At 34.7% G+C, this 19,482-nt stretch overlaps 1 protein-coding gene across 2 annotated transcripts in view; it reads left to right on the top strand.

The window, feature by feature from the left end:
- The window catches only part of dock4 (dedicator of cytokinesis 4), a 69,698-nt gene that overhangs the window by 34,240 nt on the left and 15,976 nt on the right, over positions 1-19,482 (top strand). For both annotated transcript variants that reach the window (XM_042752713.1, XM_042752712.1), the window contains 22 exons: positions 1,826-1,923; positions 2,029-2,112; positions 3,137-3,237; positions 8,123-8,204; positions 8,781-8,951; positions 11,848-12,040; positions 13,086-13,210; positions 13,904-14,038; positions 14,130-14,228; positions 14,334-14,428; positions 14,526-14,601; positions 15,168-15,268; positions 15,480-15,538; positions 15,627-15,775; positions 16,203-16,288; positions 16,922-16,948; positions 17,066-17,161; positions 17,234-17,294; positions 17,405-17,498; positions 17,670-17,818; positions 18,156-18,242; positions 19,053-19,157. In XM_042752713.1, coding sequence (XP_042608647.1) covers positions 1,826-1,923; positions 2,029-2,112; positions 3,137-3,237; positions 8,123-8,204; positions 8,781-8,951; positions 11,848-12,040; positions 13,086-13,210; positions 13,904-14,038; positions 14,130-14,228; positions 14,334-14,428; positions 14,526-14,601; positions 15,168-15,268; positions 15,480-15,538; positions 15,627-15,775; positions 16,203-16,288; positions 16,922-16,948; positions 17,066-17,161; positions 17,234-17,294; positions 17,405-17,498; positions 17,670-17,818; positions 18,156-18,242; positions 19,053-19,157 — 2,273 coding nt within the window. The remainder of the gene's footprint in view (positions 1-1,825; positions 1,924-2,028; positions 2,113-3,136; positions 3,238-8,122; positions 8,205-8,780; positions 8,952-11,847; positions 12,041-13,085; positions 13,211-13,903; positions 14,039-14,129; positions 14,229-14,333; positions 14,429-14,525; positions 14,602-15,167; positions 15,269-15,479; positions 15,539-15,626; positions 15,776-16,202; positions 16,289-16,921; positions 16,949-17,065; positions 17,162-17,233; positions 17,295-17,404; positions 17,499-17,669; positions 17,819-18,155; positions 18,243-19,052; positions 19,158-19,482) is intronic.

The raw sequence follows: 19,482 nt of genomic DNA, 5'->3' as shown, positions 1-19,482 counted from the left end.
AACTGAAGGCACTGAACCCAAGTTAGATTCAGTTTATATCGCATCTATACTCAGTCTTAAGCTTCAGGCTTTTTAAAGTTTAACTGTTTATATTGAGCTTGATCTTTGAACTATATCGGTGAGATGTATGAACTATAGACAAAGCCACTTTTGTCAAGTTGTAAGTTTAAGTATTCAGTTGAATGTCTTTGTTTTTTTCATTCTTGCATATGTAGCTATCCCACATATTTAATGTAAATGTTTGGAAGGCCCCCCTGAAAGGTTCACCAGTGATTGATATTAAGACACTTGATTAATTTACAGTTGATTTGCCAACAGTTGATTTTCCAGTGGCTGACTCACTATTGTTGACGGTTGATTCACCTACAGTAGTTGAATCGCCAGTCATTGATTCAGTACCAGTTGATTCACCAGCAGTAGATAGACTAATGATGATGGTTGATTCACCTATATTTGATTCAACAGTGATTGATTTACTAACAGTTGATTCACCTACAATTGAATCACAAATGGTTGATTTCGTACCAACTGATTTGCCAAAAGTTGATTTGCCAGATGTTGATTCACCAATGATGATGATTGATCTGCAGTAGTTGATTTACAAATCATTGATCCGGTACCAAGTGCTTTGCCAACAGTTGATTCAACATTAATTATGATTGATTGACCTAAAGTAGTTGATTTGCCAATCGTTAATTTCAGTACCAATTGATTCACCTACAGTTGATTCGCCAATCGTTGATTTGTTACAGGTGGATTCGCCCAACAGTAGATTCACCATTGATGATGGTTGATTCACCCACATTTGATTCGCCAGTTGTTGATTTGGTACCGGTGGATTCCCCAACAGTTCATTCACCATTGATGATAATTAATTGATCTACAGTTGTTGATTTGCCAATCGCTAATTCGGGACCAATTAATTGCCAACAGTTAATTCACCATTGATGATGGTTGATTCACCTACAGTTGATTCACCAATCATTGATTTGTTACTGATGAATTCACCCAACAGTTGATTCACCACTAATGATGGGTGATTCACCCACAGTTGATTCACCAGTTTTTTATTTTGTACCAGTGGATTCACCAACAATTGAATCACCAGTGATAATGGTTGATTCACCTACAGTTGATTCACCAATCGTTGATTTGTTACCAGTGGATTCACCCAACAGTTGATTCACCATTGATGATTGTTGATTCACCAATTGATTCGCAACATTAGTTGATTCGCCAATCGTTGATTTGTTACCAGTGGATTCACCCAACAGTTGATTCACCATTGATGATGGTTGATTCACCTACAGTTGATTCGCCAATCGTTGATTTGTTACCGGTGGATTCACCCAAGAGTTGATTCACCATTGATGATGGTTGATTCACCCACAGTTGATTTGCCAGTTTTTGATTTGGTACCGGCGGATTCACCAACAGTTGATTCACCATTGATGATGGTTGATTCACCTAGTTGATTCTCCAGTGATTGATTCAGCAACATTTGATTCACCAGCAGTTGAATTGCCAGTGTTGGATTAATCAACGATTGATTTGTCAACAACAGATTCATCAACATTTTATTTACAGACAGCTGATTTGGTAATTGTTAATTCTTCAATGGTTAATTCGGAAACTACTGATATAAAAACTGTCAATTTGCCAGCATTTGATTTGTTAGTTGTTATTTCACTAGTGGATGATTCATTAATATTTATTCTGCCAGTGGATTTAATGGATCTGCCAAAAGACTGATTCAGCCACTTTATCAATAATGCAATTTAAATAGTTTCTATTCAGAATTGCATGTCCCTTATATTGTTTTCAGGTGACATGTTGGACCTGCTGAAATGGAGAGTCCAGCCGGAGAGAATCATTGACTGCCTCTCCAAACTGAAGGACATTGATGGCACTGAAATTGTCAAGGTATAAACCACATACAGCAACTAGCTTTTACCGCTGAAATAGCATAGAATATTTCCCCAAAATAACTTTTTTGTCTCTCTGTAACAATTGATTTTCTCTGTATAGTTTTTACATGACACTCTGGACACCTTGTTTGGGATTTTAGACGAGAGTCCACAGCGGTATGGACTAAAAGTGTTTGACTGCCTGGTGAGTGATGCCCTGTTCAAACCTTAGGAATGTGAATGTATGAAATGTAGACACTGCAATGCTCTCAAGTTTCTAGTTTCCACAGATACTCTACATATTTTGACTGCAAACTCAGACAAATTCATCCATCTCTTCCGCAAGGAGACGGTTTCTTGCCGTTAATGAGTGCAAGATGCTTTCCTCATCTCTCCTGCACTGTGTTTCCACGGTTACATGCCAAATATGGCAACTCATAAAATCCATCTTAGACTTTTCTTGCTATAATTCAACTCCTGTCCTCACATCCTCTTTGTTTCAGGCAGAACAAAGTACTTCTAGATCAGAAAGCAGATTTTAAATAAACTCTGCATGATTGAGCGTTCTTTAGGGCTGCGTGGGAAGTGTTTTGTACAGTAACTTTACTTTTTACACGGTTCTCTGGAATACCTGATTCTGATTGGTCAGTTGCTGCATTCTTATGTGTTATATTCTATGGCCTCCTCCTTTTCACATAAAATAATTTTAAACCATTATGGAAATGGCACCTTAAAAGGTTCATAGACCCTCTGAACAGTTGATTATCCAGTGTTTGTTTCAATGGATGATGTGATGCCAGTTGATTCACCAATAATTGATTTACTACCATATGATTCACCCGAGGTAATTCATCTTTTCTTATCTTAGACTTCTCTTGCTATAACTCCTGTCCTCATATCATATGATCAAACTAGTTTAATAGGCAGGATAATGGTTGATTTGTTGATGGATGATTCGAAGACTTGATTCATTTAATTGTTAATTCCTTAGTGGTTGATTGGTCAACTACTGATATTTGAATCTGCCAAATGATTGACTGACCAATGCTTGATTTACCAGAGATTGGTACACTTAAATGTGATTTGGCTGTTCTTGATTCTGCTGGTCAGTAATTCAAAATAAACTCTACCAAAGCCAAAGGGATTTATTTAGCTTAAATTATGCTGATACTTTTGCTATGGATGTGCTTGAAGCTTTATTGAAGTGATGATTTTCATTTTCTCCTCAGGTGCATGTTATAAATTTGCTGCAGGACAGCAAATTCCAGCTCTTCAAACCTGTAATGGACAACTACATCGAGAACCACTTTGCTGGTGCCCTTTCCTACAGGTAAACACTAGGGGTTACAAATCGTGATTTATAAGACAAATGGTTTTAAATGGTCACTGGTTAAAAAACTTTCTGCAGCAGTTGGTATGTCAGCTGGCCCAGAATGTTTTTCTTTTTCAATTTAAATGCTTGTACAATGTGAACTTTGTCAAAACGGATTGGGGGCAAGACATATTAGTATCAAAACAAAAGTCTTGCAACCTAAAGGTATAAAGAGTAATCAAACATCATTAAATGTTGAAAAAGAGAAACCTCGCTCACTGCCTTTTTTTGGAAAATTTTAGTAGCTTAAGCCCTTTGAATTAGACCACACTTTGTGTTTTTATTTGTATTTTTGAAGCTATTAAGTGAGTTGTTAGCACTGGTTTAATTTTTTAAGCCGTACATTTATAGTTACACTTTTGTTTTTTGTAATAAATAAATATTTTAAGTATTTAAACAAAAATCAACATCCTGGACATCGAGAGCCAAATTGCATTTATACAAATTGCGTATATACTTAAATTGCTATAGAAATCAAAATAACAGCTAAATATCGCAATATAAAATTGGGAGATCTAGAATCAATAGGAAAGTTAGGTAATTTAGTATTGGGTTGTGTGGTTTTGTTTTGAAACACTATGTCTAGTTTTGAAACACTCAAAAAATCCTAGAACTCTTGTGGTGTTCATCTGAAATTGCATGTCATGCTTTTGGGAGAGTTGTGTTTGGTATCGTAGAAAGATAAAAGGTGTTTTATGTTGAGCTCCAGCTGTTGTAAACTATAACCCGTGGAGTTTCTCTGAATTTCTAGGTCCTGTCAGCGCAGAGGGAGATGCAAAGCACAGCATAGTCTTGCTTTCATCTGTCATAACCTGTTTCATTTTACTGACAATGCAGTTTTGCACTGTATGTGTGGTCAGGAAGGTAATGTGTGTTGTCAAATAGTGTTTCAGATCTCAAGTGTAATTCAATATGTCGATGCTCCTCAAAAGTCCTCTCTGTCTTTCTTTTCCTCCTAATATTGGTTTTAACCTCTACTCTCTCTTTTTCTTCTGAACCTTCTGCTTTCTGTCTCTCTCTTTCCCTGTCATGTTTGGCTGTGTTCTGTGTGTGTGTGTGTGTGTGTGTGTGTGTGTGTGTGTGTGTGTGTGTGTGTGTGTGTGTGGTGTTCTGGCCGTGCTGTCTGTCGGTAATGAGGCGTGTGGTTGTGATGTTGTGTGTGGGTAGTGATGTGGTTTCTCTTCTGTAATGTGCTGAGGTGTGGAGCATCATGTCAGAGTTGAAGTGGATGTGGGCCGCTTGCAAAATACTCACTCTCGCACTGTTCCCGTCACCCAGTCCCTTAATGCTGTCCTGTGTTTCTGTCTCACCACGTCTTGGTCTGTCTCGGTCTGTCTTAGTCTCTATTCTCACTCCCTCTTTCTTTATTTTATTTTATTTTATTTTTTTATTTTATTTTATTTTATGTTTATTTTATTTTTCTGTTTTGTTTTGTTTTGTTTTGTTTTGTTTTGTTTTTGTTTATTATTTTTACTTTTTTTAGTTTAGTTTAGTTTTGTTATATATATATATATATATATATATATATATATATATTTGTGATGCCTAAATTCAAACAAATTTTTGTTATATTTTATTTTATTTTGCATTATGTGCATTAAGTGTGTTTACATTTGTTATGATGTTGTGAGATGTCTAAATAAACTATTTTGTTTTATTTTAATTTATTTTATTTTGTTTTATTTATTTTTTTGTCAAGAGTATGTTTACATAATATTTCAAACTATCGTGTTTCAAAAGAGCTAAGAAAATCTCGGTTGATATGTGGATTTCAGACAAGGTTTTTTTTCACAGCCTATATTCAGTTTAATGTTATTTGCTTTGTAACCATTCTCACACACACACACACACACACACACACACACACACACACACACACACACACACACACACACACACATCTTCACACAGCGCTGTTTCTCCCAGCATGCTCAAAGACACACTAAGGTTAATCTGCAGTCAGGATGGATACTGTGGTGATGAGGGCCTGTTTTTCTCAGGGTAGTGAGAAAACTGAGCCGCTGGGTTCAATCTGTGTCAGTATTCCTAAAGCCTCTGAAGGAAATGTAGCTGATGATGTTGGCAGATTATTTACCGCTGTTATCACTAGTGAATAAACCATTCTGGTCACATAGTCGTATTCACATTTGCAACAATATTTAAGTAGTGTGAAATAAGAGGTCTGTATTATGTAATTTATGGTACAATCTAGGTGAAAAAAGTGAATCTATTCTAACTGAACAGATTTGAATTGATTGAACAGACATATGTAACTGAACAGAGTTGAACTGAAATGAGCTGAACTTAACCAAATTAACTGATTCTATCTGAACAAACCTGAATTAAAGAATATTCAATCAAATTCCAAACAGAACAGAACAGAAAAAAACGGAACTAAACCTTTTTGAATCGCATTGAATCTGGAAACAGGAAACAATTGAATCAAATATAACTGAACAGATTCAAACTGATAGAACAGAACTCAACAAAAATGAGTTGAACCAAGCTAAACTTAAATTCTAGTAAATTTAATCAAAGCAAACAGAACAAAAAAAAACTGAACCGAACCGATTTGAATCACTTTGAATTTAATCGATTTGAATCGACAGAACAGAACAGTCTGAGCTAAACAGAAACAGATAAGATTAACTTAATCAAACAAAACTAATTTGAATGGAATCTATAAAATGAACCAAAATGAGTTGAATCAAACAGAAAAGAACAGATAAACTGAACTGAACTTTTCTGAACAAAACAGAACACAACTGAACTGAACTGAACAAAATTGAGTCTAATCAAACTAAATTGAGGGCTGTGCAGTTCAGCCAATATATTAATATTAACAGTCAGATCTTTGTAGATATGAATAGGATAAATCATTTAAAAAAGGTACAGTTCCTGGTTAATATTTTTTGGACTCTGAAATATTTTCAAGGCAGTTGATTTAAGCACAATCACAACCTATCTTAAAATTAGTGAGGTGCTACAGCATGTTTAATTAAGATCTAATTGGATTTTAAATTAAATCTTTAGGGGGGATGAGAGCTGGTATTACACCGTGGTTAACATTAATTGCAAAGTTAGCATTTTCCTCCTTAGGGCCAAATTACTCTCCTGGGCTTCCAAAATCAACAAGAGCCTCATAAAAGACCCAGTTTTCCTCCAATTATTTTTCATTTGTTATTAATCACAGCATCTCACTTTATAAATTAAGCAATGCAACAAAAGTTTAACCAAAAGGGAACTAGCCTCAATCTTTTTCTCAGGTTGTCCAAGATTTTGACCTACTGTACACACCATTCACAGAAGCACGGTGCTTCTGACACAGATCTTGATGGATTGGACCCTAAGGATGTTTTAAACAATTTTAATGAGTTTTGATTGGCAACAGAGACCATTAACCCAGAACGTCCAGAGTCTGTTTACAAAGTGTCCTGGCGGCTGCATCAAGTATTCATGAAGATCTGTGCACTCTTAACACCATTGATTCGTTATCACCATCACTTAACATCTCAGATGTTTCATCGCTTGAGTGTGTAAGTCCCCTTATGGGATAAACAGGAGGACCTTATTGGTCTTGTAAAAATATTCAACCTGCCAGTGCCTGCTGATTCTGGTGATCAGTTTCAAAACCTGTTAACAGCATGAGCAAATTTTAAGATATATTGTAAAGCATGTGTCAGATTTACTTCATATACTTGAGTGGGACATATTCCTTGGTCACCCTGGAATAACATCCATATATACAAATCCGATATTAGGAATAGCTTTAAATTTGGGCACTGAACAACTAATATCAAGGATATTATTGTTAATTCTAAATGCACTGATAATATTGAGAAGACAAATACTAGCAGTGTAAAGAATTAATTGTAAAAAAAAACAAAAAAAAACAAACTGTGCTAACAATATCAAACAAAATACAATATACCATTCAAAAGTTTGGGGCTCAGTAAGATTTTTTTAATTAATACTTTTAATACTTCGATAACTAGTGACAGTAAAGTAAAAACATTTTCATTTCAAATAAATGCTTTCTATGCATTATAGATTCTTGAATTTGTTTTTATCATGGTTTGCACAAAAATATTAACTAGCACAACAAATGTTTCTTGAGCAACAAATCGGCATATTAAAATAATTTCTGAAGGATCACGTGACACTGGGGACTAATATATATTAAAATAGAAAACAGTTATTTTAAGTTATAATAATATTTCACAATATTTGTTTTTACTGTATATTTAGTGAACATAAGTGATACTGTATATTTAGTGAACAAAAACATTATAATTTCTTCAGACCTTAAACTTTTGAACAATGTATATTTATTCAAAATAATACTTTTCCTAGGTCTGTTAATTTATTTAAATTTTGAGTTTGAGTTTTATGTAATATAAATATGTCAGAGCATCAAATTAAATTAAGATTAATCACATATACCAATATTTACTAAGAAAGCCATTTAATATTATATTTTTGTTATATATATTATACATATATATTATGTTTATAAATATCATACTGACCCCAGGATTTTGAACAGAAGTGTAAACCTTTATTCTCCATTAAAACTAAATGAATAACTAAAATATAAACTAGTGAATAAAAATAAATAAATTGTTTAACATGAGCATGTGAAAAATTTTCCCATGCATTTTTCTTTTACCTGCAGATGTTATTTTAGGTGATCCATAAAATCTTGAGCGCTGCCTATGAATGATTTGTGATATGATGCATTATCCCTGCAGGACAAACAGAAACGTACAGCATTCACACATAAATACATAGCATTAAACAAACATTGCTCTTGATGTCTGATATTCACGGCTTGTGTCTGCAGGGATCTGATCCGTGTGTTGAAGTGGTATGTGGATCGTATCATTGATGCCGAACACCAGGAACAGATCCAGCAGGTTTTGAAGGTGAGAACGCCAACATAATATGCTTCATTCAGGATGTATGTTACAGTATGTATGCAAATCTATGAGGAAACATATGCACCCTATCTCTCTCTGTCGGGGTTAAACCTCACCCCCTGCTGATCTTCTGAGCTTCTGTGAATACCCTTGATGCATCTGTTCTACCACTTCAGCGTCTTTTATCAACAGAAGTTGTTTTTTTATTACATAATTCATTTAATTTATATATATTCATTCGGTCTTTTCTTTTGTTCATTTGCCCGTTTTGCTTTCATGACCTGCCGTGGGACTTTTAGTGTAATTGTAGTATAAAATAGAATTTTAGTATAAAAGGTAAACATAAGAGTAATTTTTATATTGTTATTAATATTTCAAGATGAATAATTACTGGACTTGAGCAACTTATTGTACATTTACTTAATTATCTATACTCTGTTTTTTAGTAAAATCATAATAAAATGCCAGTGTCAGGTTTTAAGAAACATTTATTTGTGCATCTCTCAATCATCATTGCATTGTGTTTTGCATTATACTGTATGTTTATGTCAGTAATAGTTGTTTGATTTGATATGCTTGCAGGCATCTGAGTACTTGTTTAAGTACATTGTGCAGTCCAGGCGTCTGTACGCAGCAGCCACCGGAGGCCAGAATGAGGAGGAGTTTCGCTGCTCTGTTCACGAACTCTTCAAATCCATCCACCTGTTTCTGTCACATGAGAGTAAAGGCATCAGCCCCATCACACACACACAGGTGAGACACACACACACAAGCCTGTAGATTTAAAAATTTGTACTGTACTGAGTGATGAGAAAGCAATATTCTAGAGTATACTACACCAGCATACAATTGCATTTTTACAACCTGAAGTTTTCATAATACCTTACAATAATAAAAAATATTTACATATTTTACATATACATATACATATTTTTTTAATATACATATACATATTACAATAATAAAAAAAAAGTTTATTTCACTAATTCCATTCAAAAAGTGAAACTCGTATATTATATTCATTCATTACACACAGACTGATATATTTCAAATGTTTATTTCTTATAATTTTGATGATTATAACTGACAACTAAGGAAAATCCCAAATTCAGTATCTCAGAAAATTAGAATATTGCTTAAGACCAATACAAAGAAAGAATTTTTAGAAATCTTGGCCAACTAAAAAGTATAAAAATGAAAAGTATGAGCATGTACAGCACTCAATACTTAGTTGAGGCTCCTTTGCCTGATTTACTGCAGCAAAGCGGCGTGGCATGGAGTCGATCAGTTTGTGGCACTGCCCTGGTGTTATGATAGCCCAGGTTGCTCTGATAGTGGCCTTCAGCTCTTCTGCTTTTATTGGGTCTGGCATATCGCATCTTCCTCTTCCCAATACCCCATAGATTGTCTATGGGGTTAAGGTCAGGCGAGTTTGCTGGCCAATTAAGAACAGGGATACCATGGTCCTTAAACCAGGTACTGGAAGCTTTGGCACTGTGCTGGGGCCAAGCCCTGTTGGAAAATGAAATCTGCATCTCCATAAAGTTGGTCAGCAGCAGAAGCATTAAGTGCTCTAAAACTTCCTGGTATACGGCTGCGTTGACCTTTCGACCTCAGAAAACACATTGGACCAACACCAGCAGATGACATGGTACCCCAAACCATCACTGACTGAGGAAACTTTACACTGGACCTCAAGAAACGTGGATTGTGTGCCTCTCCTCTCTTCCTCCGGACTCTGGGACCCTGATATCCAAAGGAAATGCAATATTTACTTTCATCAGAGCACATAACTTTGGACTACTCAGCAGCAGTCCAGTCCTTTTTGAAGTGAGACGCTTCTGACGCTGTCTGTTGTTCAAGAGTGGCTTGACACAAGGAATGCGACAGCTAAAACCCATGTCTTGCATACGTCTTTGTGTAATGGTTCTTGAAGCATTGACTCCAACTGCAATCCACTTTTTGTGAATCTCCCCCGCATTTTTGAATGAGTTTTGTTTCACAATCCTCTCCAGGGTGCAGTTATCGCTTGTACACTTTTTTCTACCACATCTTTTCCTTTCCTTCGCCTCTCTATTAATGTGCTTGGACCCAGAGCTTTGTGAACAGCCAGCCTCTTTTGCAATGACCTTTTGTGTCTTGCCCTCCTTCTGCAAGATGTCAATGTTCGTCTTTTGGACAACTGTCAATTCAGCAGTCTTCCCCATGATTGTGTAGCCTACAGAACTAGACTGGGAGACCATTTAAAAGCTTTGCAGGTGTTTTGAGTTAATTAACTGATTAGAGTGTGGCACCAGGTGTCTTCAATATTGAACCTTTTCACAATATTCTAATTTTCTGAGATACTGAATTTGGGATTTTCCTTAGTTGTCAGTTATAAATATCAAAATTAAAAGAAATAAAACATTTGAAAATATATCAGTCTGTGGTTTAATGAATAAATATAATATACAAGTTTCACTTTTTGAATGGAATTAGTGAAATAAATCAACTTTTTGATGATATTCTAATTATATGACCAGCACCTGTATATATATTTACATATTTTACATATACATATACATATTTTTTAAGGTGGTGAATAAGAGAAGTAGTATTTGTTTATTATTTTGTGTTTATTATTTTGTGATTATTAGTCAGTTTTTGTAATTGTGATGAATGAAATGATTATTATTAATCATTTCGAACTTGGGTCTGGTGACATCTGAGTTTGTGGGCAGTGTTATTTGAAACACTGTCTATGGATACAGGCCTCCAGATATTTTCAGGTTATTTATGATTTGCACTAATTTAGCCCTATATCAGTAAACTAGACTTCACATAGATTTCGATTTGAATTTAAGATGTGTACGGAAATTGGATTAAGACATTATTTTACCCATATTGAAACCATTTTACTAATCTGCACTGTTCCCATCAGTCAGTTTTACTATATTCATGAGAACATTTCCAGGAATCTGCCACTTAATTATAGTGAAACAAATACACTAGGAAAACACAAGTTAGCAGTGTTTATTGAGTACAGTACTTCTTTTTCAGCCCCACCCAGATTTGTCCTGCTAGCATATCAGTGTTCAAAGCTCAGTCATCCCATGGAGAGTTAAGCCTGTCATGATATACACAAACAGTGACGCGCGCTAAAAGCCCGCCTCACACTGTCGCGGCCCGCCGAGCTCCGAGTCAGCTGGGCCATGTGTGTCCGACAGGCTCCGTCTCTACGAGATTGCTTTTTGTGAGCACACATTCGCACATTCGCTCTCACACAGGTCTGTTCATGTTACGGCGGCCCAGCAGGAGAGCAGATTTCAATTAACACGGCCAAGAAAACAAAGCGTCTTTGGACACCGCAGCATAATCCGAAGCACATGCAGGCGACTGGAGCTGTGCCAGATTTGTCATCGCGATATTTGTGTGTGTGCGAACTGCAATCTGTTGTTTGACATCCCCTACCGTGCCAGAGGAACATTTTCCCACTAAATCAAAGTGAAAGTGCATTTGGAGGAAGATGATAGTGGCATTTCAGTGACACAAATGCACAAAACACACACATACTGCAGCATGTCACATGTAGTATTAAACTTTATCTCTTGGGTTCCCACTAATGAGGCTTTTTCGTATTTAAATAACATGTTTACTGGCATTTTCGCAGGCCGTGTTCCTGAGATCGTTCCCGACTGTGTGCTGCGAGCTGCTAAAGATCTTCAGCATGAGAGAGGTGGCAAATCTGGCCCGCGACACGCTGAGCAGCCTGCCTGCCCTCACGCACACGGACTGCCCTCTACAGGCCGTCAAACTGCAGTGCATGGCCAAGACCGTGGAGAGTCCACTTTACGTCAACCCGGGTAAAGGATCTCACACAGTTTTCTGTTTTAAAGTAATAAAAAGTGAATAGTTATTGCTGGAAACATTGTAAAATCAAGTCTAGGTTTATTAGAGGGCCTCTAAATGCTAGCGTACACTGTGCCTATGCTGTTTAAAGTGACAGTTCAACCAAAAATTAAACTTCTATAATTAATTACTCACCCTCATGTCGTTCCAAACCCATAAGACCTTCACTGATCTTCTGAACACAAATGAAGATATTTTTGATGAAATCCGAGAGCTTTCTGACTCTGCATAGACAGCAATGCAACTGACATGTTCAAGGCCCAGAAAGGTAGTAAAGACATCATTAAAATAGTCCATGTGACATCAGTGGTTCAACCGTAATGTTATGAAGTTAAGCAAATTTCTTCTCTTCCATGTCAGTCTTTGACGCGCCTAAAGAAATCAATGTTTTGTATCAAAGATACATCAGGCTTTTATGGCTCATATAGTTTGATATTTTTTATTCAGTGGTCTAAACTGAGAAAGCATATGCAATTTGGTGCAGTCGAATATATTTACTGTATATGGCCAAAAAGTAAATTCTCTCAATAGTATGTATTCGTAAGATAGTATTTAATGATCTGCAGTTTTTATTGTGGAGGCAAAACTTATAAAGCATTGCAATACAAATGAGGGTTGAGAGATGTATAGATAAACATTCTTCAAAAGTCTGACTATGTCATATTTGATAATGACAATTTACCATGATTTTTATAAAAACTGATGTCAAGCAAACCCAACTTACTCCAGTCCAGTAAAGTTACTCTTGCTTTTACTTTATCAAAATCAGTAAAGATTTCACAACAGAAAGACCTGAAGATTTTACAGTTAAACTAAATGGTCTTTAACGTGCTGAAAAAGTATAAACTGTCAATCAGACAGAAAGCATGTTGTAATCAGCAATGTTTTGATAATGGTAATCCTTCAAAGGCCTTAGATATTTGTGTATCAAATACGATACAGTAGGCTTTATAGGGTTAGATGCTACTTGATTCTTATGTGTGTGTTGTGTGTTGTCAGAGTCGAGGTGTGTGCTGTTACCTGTAGTGCTGCGTCTGCTGCACACACACCTGCAGGAGCAGAGGGAGCTGGTGCTGTGTGCCAATATCCTCACCAGCATGCTGACGCTCAACACACCCGTCACGGTCAGTCTTAAGGTCTTTCCGAAATTATCGTCCTAAATTTTCACATGTTGAAATATAAATTCAACCTCACATTGTGTCAATCATTTTTTTACACACTGGCTCCGAAACTTTCGTCCGTCATAAAAAATTTGGAAGTTGCTGATTTTGTATAAAAAATGTAAATGACATTCAGTGTGTCATGTTTAAATTAATTACTTATTTAATATGATTAAATTAGGGTTCATTAATTCATATAAAAATTATCATTAATTATGTAACTGAATAAGTTTTCAAAAAAAAAAATTTTTTAAATCATGACTTCCTGACCTGTATGTAAATTTAGCGATAAAGGAATTTGGTGTGTTGAAATATTTTAAAATGAAACTGATGTTTATTTAATATTTTCTTCTTTACTGCAATGATGCAATGGGGCTTTTCTTTGAAAATATTTATATATGTGATTTATTGTTATTTAATTCGATCAACACATTTAAAATATACGGAATATTTTAAAAAGATGTTAATGTATTTTGCCATTTTAATAAAATTAAATAAAATAAAATAAAATAAAATAAAATAAAATTAAATTTAATTTAATTTAATTTAATTTAATTTAATTTAATTTAATTTAATTTAATTTAATTTAATTTAATTTAATTTAATTTAATTTAATTTAATTTAATTTAATTTAATTTAATGTGTATGTCTCTGTAGGAGTGTGGTGTGTCTGAGGAGGTGAATCTGGTCATGGAGAGTCTATCTGGAGTGTTACTCAGAACTGTACTGGAAGTGACCAACCGGCCTCAGCCTGCCACCACATCGCTGCGCCTGCAGTACCAGGATGTTACAGTACGTGTGAACTTTTCTGATGATCTTTGATTTTAACTTCAGGGAAAGTATTTCAGTAAATTGAATAACAAATCAGATGTGTGTGTTTCAGGGTGAATTTGTTGCCTGTTTGCTCACATTGCTGCGGCAGTTGAAAGATAAAGAATACCAGCAGCTTCTCAGCAGATTTCCCACTAAAGAAGAACTAACGGTAAAATCATTCGATAAACCTTACCAGATTGCATTCTGATAATAGTGATAATAGTGATTGATAATAGTGATTGCTGTTGTCTAACTTTACAATCTGCATTTCCAGAGTTTCCTCCTGCAGTTATTCACTGTCTTCAGAATACTTATCCGACCAGACATGTTCCCTAAAGACTGGACTGTCATGAGACTGGTCGCTAATAAGTAAGTGCAGAAAACAAAACCTGAAATGGTTCATATATAATCTCATTCAGCCATAGAGATGTTTCATTGCTCGACGTTTCTGTTTGTTTGTGTTTAGTGTCATCATAACCACCATCTTATATCTCTCCGATACTCTGCGCAACAACTTCCTTAATGAGAAATTTGACTTCAAGGTAAAGAGATTTCACATTTACATTTACACAAGACTTTGAACTACTCATGCAAAATTAAAGTTGAACTGCAGTGGACATGCAATTTAGTCTGACTTTTCAGTTGACTTGCAGAAAGCTCTTAAAAATAATGATTTAAAAAAATGCAAATATAGCCTGCATCATAGCCTACAAAATGTTGGATTAATTAACCTGTAAAAAATATTTTATAATAATTTTAAATAAAAGTTTTATAATAATTTTAAATAATATTTTATAATATAATATAATATAATATAATATAATATAATATAATATAATATAATCATGTTATTTAATATGGCAGAATCAACTTACATACAGTAGATCACACCAGGAAAAAAACAATTATGGGTCAGATGAAGTAGAAATATTTCCTTGCATATTGTTATTTACAGCGTGCCATATGAAAGAAAAAAAAAAGACTGCATGGGAGAAAAATTTTTCTTTTTTTCTGTATCTCCTAGAGCATCCTGGGAACATGTTAAACATGTGCCTGCAGTGCAGATAATCATCGTCAGCATCTTAATTAGCTCTCTTTTTATCTGTAGGTATGGGAGTCCTATTTTTATCTCTGTATAATATTCATCAATCAGCCCTGCCTTCAACTGGAAATGTTCCCGCCCTCCAAGAGGAAAAAAGTCCTGGAGAAGTGAGAGCCCTTCCTGTTCTTTTCCTTTACCGGGAATGAGATTGAAAGATTTCACGATGTAAAATGACACATTCTGTGTAATGAGGCGATATTAGTAGCAGCAGGTTTAGTGCTTTACTGTATACTGGATCATTAGTAGTTTTACCATGGGAAAACCATTGCAATTAGCACAATATCCAGATTTGATATGATTTTTTTTTTTTTTTTAAAGGTACGGTGACATGAGAGTGATGATTGGCTGTGAGATTTTCAGCATGTGGCAGCATTTGGGTTCGTCCTCTTTCATAATTCTGCATTGAGCACTTATAGAGTCACATGACCGGTGCATATAAAAGCCATATATGGTTTTGTCTCCCAGGTGACTATAAGTTAAATCTCATTCCCACCCTGATTGGTCCGTTCATGGAGGTGACTCTGGTGCCACAGCTGGACCTGAGGAACGTCCTCATCCCTATTTTCCACGATATGATGGACTGCGAACAGCGACGGAGCGGCAACTTCAAACAGGTGCTGAAATTACAGTGACATAAACATGTTTGAACACGCGAGAGCAGCGTGATGTTCGTGTCGCAATAAATCATGTGCGGGCATCAGAGGGATATCGAGCTTGTTTACCAAGATCATGTCGCTCTGGAACGGAATCATAATTTGAAAAAAGATTGGCAGCAAGATTTTAAGCTGCTCATGCAAATTTAAAGTTGAACTACAATGGATATATCATTTATTTTCTAAATGTAACTTACAGAAATCCCTTAAAAATAATAATAAAAAAAATGCAAATATAGCCTAGAATAGTCATGCATATGATACATGATGATATTTTTGGTGCAGGAAACCTTGACTAACATCAAACTGTAAGTGGATTTAAAAACATGCTGTAAGGATGAAAACTGACATCTTAAGGATTTAAATTTTGACATTTTGTTTTTTAAAGGTGGAGGCTAAACTAATAGACAAACTGGATGGCCTGATGTCAGAAGGAAAAGGAGATGAGACATACAGAGAGCTCTTTAACAACATGTGAGTTCTAATTCTTTCCTAAATCATGATGTTTTGTAGCTGCAATGAGAAATTATATTTATATAAATGTTTAGAGATTCATATATATAGAATCTAACTTGAATTTCCCTGTCATGTATAGGCCTAATTATTATATATATCAAACATTATGTGCTATAAATGATGAAATATAAATATAAAATAGTCTTTGCTGTTGTTCAAAAGTTTCTGGTTAGTAAGTTTATTTTTATTTTATCATTTTTTTAATGAAGTGAATACTTTTTGTCAGCAAGGATGCATTAAATTGCAGTAAAAACAAAGTTACAAAAGATTTCTGCTTCAAATAAATGTTTTTTTAACCTTCTATTCATCAAAGAATCCTTCTGAAGGATCATGTGACACTGAAGACTGAAAATTCAGCTCTGCATCACAGGAATAAATCACATTTAAAATATTTTTTAAGTTGTATCTTTCATAAAATAAATGCATTCTTGATGTAAAAGACACTCTTACAACCCTGAACTTTTGAGCAGTAGTATATAAATAAAAAAATATTGCATATTTTATATAAATATAAAATATGACAAACTATGAAATTCAATTTTAAAAATGTAATCAATTTTTTAAAATGTTTTTCTATTTTTTCTGCATTAGAATTCCACTATTTGGTCCGTATCCGAGGTGAGACCCTCATTAAATACCGTGTACTATATACTGTACAGCTGGGTGTAACAAAATAAAAGGGTGATCAAGTTTTTATTGTTGTTTTAATTAGTTCTTATAATATATCTGATTTAGTCTCCTGAAGAAGATTGAGAGAGAGACCTGGAGAGAAAGTGGCGTTTCCCACATCGCTACCGTCACACGGCTCATGGAGAGATTGCTAGATTACAGGTAAAGCAGACACACTCACATCCATACAGCATACAGTACAAACACACTCACGTTTGATGCATCTCTTCACAGGGACTGCATGAAGATCGGCGAGGTTGATGGGAAAACAATGGGATGTACAGTCAACCTTCTGGTTAGTTTTGGATGTAAAATATGACACATTTAACATTTTATTATTATAGTTATTTGGAGGCGAACTACAGAAAAAAGCATGTTCTGCTCACATTGTCCTTATCTTTTCAGAACTTCTATAAAACCGAGTTGAATAAAGAAGAAATGTACATCCGTTATATTCACAAGCTCTATGAGCTACACCTGAAGGCACAAAATTACACCGGTAATAATACTTGTGTTGATCTGTATTTTCATTTTTGATTTTTTACTGTAATTTCCGCACCAATTCATTTTAAATAATATTCAGATAATTTCAATATGACTTTTTAAATGTAATTTGTTTCAATAAAATTATTTTATATTAATTTGAATAATAAAAGTGACTGTGTTGCAGAGGCGTCCTACACGCTCCTGCTGTACGATGAGCTGTTGGAGTGGACCGAAAGGCCTCTCAGAGAGTTCCTCACGTACCCCATGCAGAGCGAATGGCAGAGGAAGGAATGCCTTCATCTCACCATCATACATAATTTCGACAGAGGAAAAGTGAGTCCATCTCTCATTTTAAGATGCACCCCACTCATCATAAAATAATTAATGTGACTAATAAGGCTTAATGCTGAAGGATCAGGGCAGCAACTGTAAGTAAAAAGCCAGATGTTTGCAGCGACAGCTGTATGTTTAATATGTTCTGATTTCCAGCTAGTGAACTGTGAATAAGGACAACATAAGAGAAGTTGTTTTCTTCCTACATATTGCCATCTTGTGGCTGAAACCTACTGCTGTAATTACGCAACCGTTTTAAAGAGAGCAGGGGTCCTTGTTCGTAGCTAAAATGATACTTTTATGTTTGAAGTCTTAAAAACTGACCTATTCATTCCAGTGCTGGGAAAACTGCATCATACTGTGTCGAGAGCTGGCCAATCAGTACGAAGCATATTATGACTACAGGAACCTCAGCAAGATGAGGGTAAGTGTTTCCTCTTTACAGACCATGCAGTATGTAGATGTTTATTTATTTGATATTTTATTTTTTTATTTATTTTTGTATTTATTTATTAAATACATATTTAACAAATATGGTTGTTGTTGTTTTTTACATTTATTTTAGTGCTGACAAACAATTAATTGCGATTAATCGCTTTCAAAATAAATGTTTTTGTTTACATAATATATGAGTATTTACTGTGTATATTTATTATGTATATTTAAATGTGCACACATGCATGCATATATTTAAGAAAAATATGTTATGCTTATATATTAAATGTTTTTATATATAATATAAAATAATAAAAATGTATAAATGTATATACATGTAATTTTATTTTTCTAAATATATACTGTATGTGTGTGTGTGTGTATTTATATATACATAATAAATAAACACAGTACACATACATATATTATGTAAACAAAAACTTTTATTTTGGATGCGATTAATCGCGATTAATCGTTCGACAGCACTAATTCCTTTATAGTTTTACAGTATTTATTTACTTAATTTCATGCACCCTAGTTTGTGGTTCAAACACCCAGTGGCTGTGAATATAGCGCTTATTTAATCTAAATTGAGTTGTTATGATGTTCATTACACTTACGGCCAATTGTTATCCTAATGAGGCGTTTGGCTTTAACTGTTAAACTGAATCTCCCTGATTGTTTTTTGTTTATTGTTACACAGTCGATTGCTTCACAGATCGTGGCAGTAATTTGTCATATTAACAGCTGTTTGTGTTACAATGTGCTCAATGGCCTGTTTTATTTGCATGTTTGATAGATGATGGAAGCCTCTTTCTACGACAAAATAATGAACCAGCAGCGGCTCGAGCCAGAGTTCTTCAGAGTCGGCTTCTACGGAAAGAAGTTCCCCTTCTTTTTAAGGGTATACAATTCTTAAAAGCATATTTGTATTATATTTATATATGTTTGTATGCATAATATTTATAATATAATAATGTATATAATATAAAATAATAAAAGCTGATTATATTAGCTCAATATTTTACAGATATCGCTGTTTTCTATAGATTATGGCTTATTCAGTTCAAGTGTTATGCTGTAATTCAACATCATGTCCTCTAGGGGGCACTTTCCTTCCAGATCTCACTGCAACTCATCTATAATTTGTAACATTTCTGCAACATTTCCTTTTTATTGAGCTATACCCATTTTTCCAATTGCTATTCTTTGTATTTTCACGCCACAGT

This window comes from Cyprinus carpio, chromosome B25 (genome assembly GCF_018340385.1).
Source record: "Cyprinus carpio isolate SPL01 chromosome B25, ASM1834038v1, whole genome shotgun sequence".
NCBI lineage: Eukaryota > Metazoa > Chordata > Actinopteri > Cypriniformes > Cyprinidae > Cyprinus > Cyprinus carpio.
This window is presented reverse-complemented; position numbering and strand designations above follow the sequence as displayed.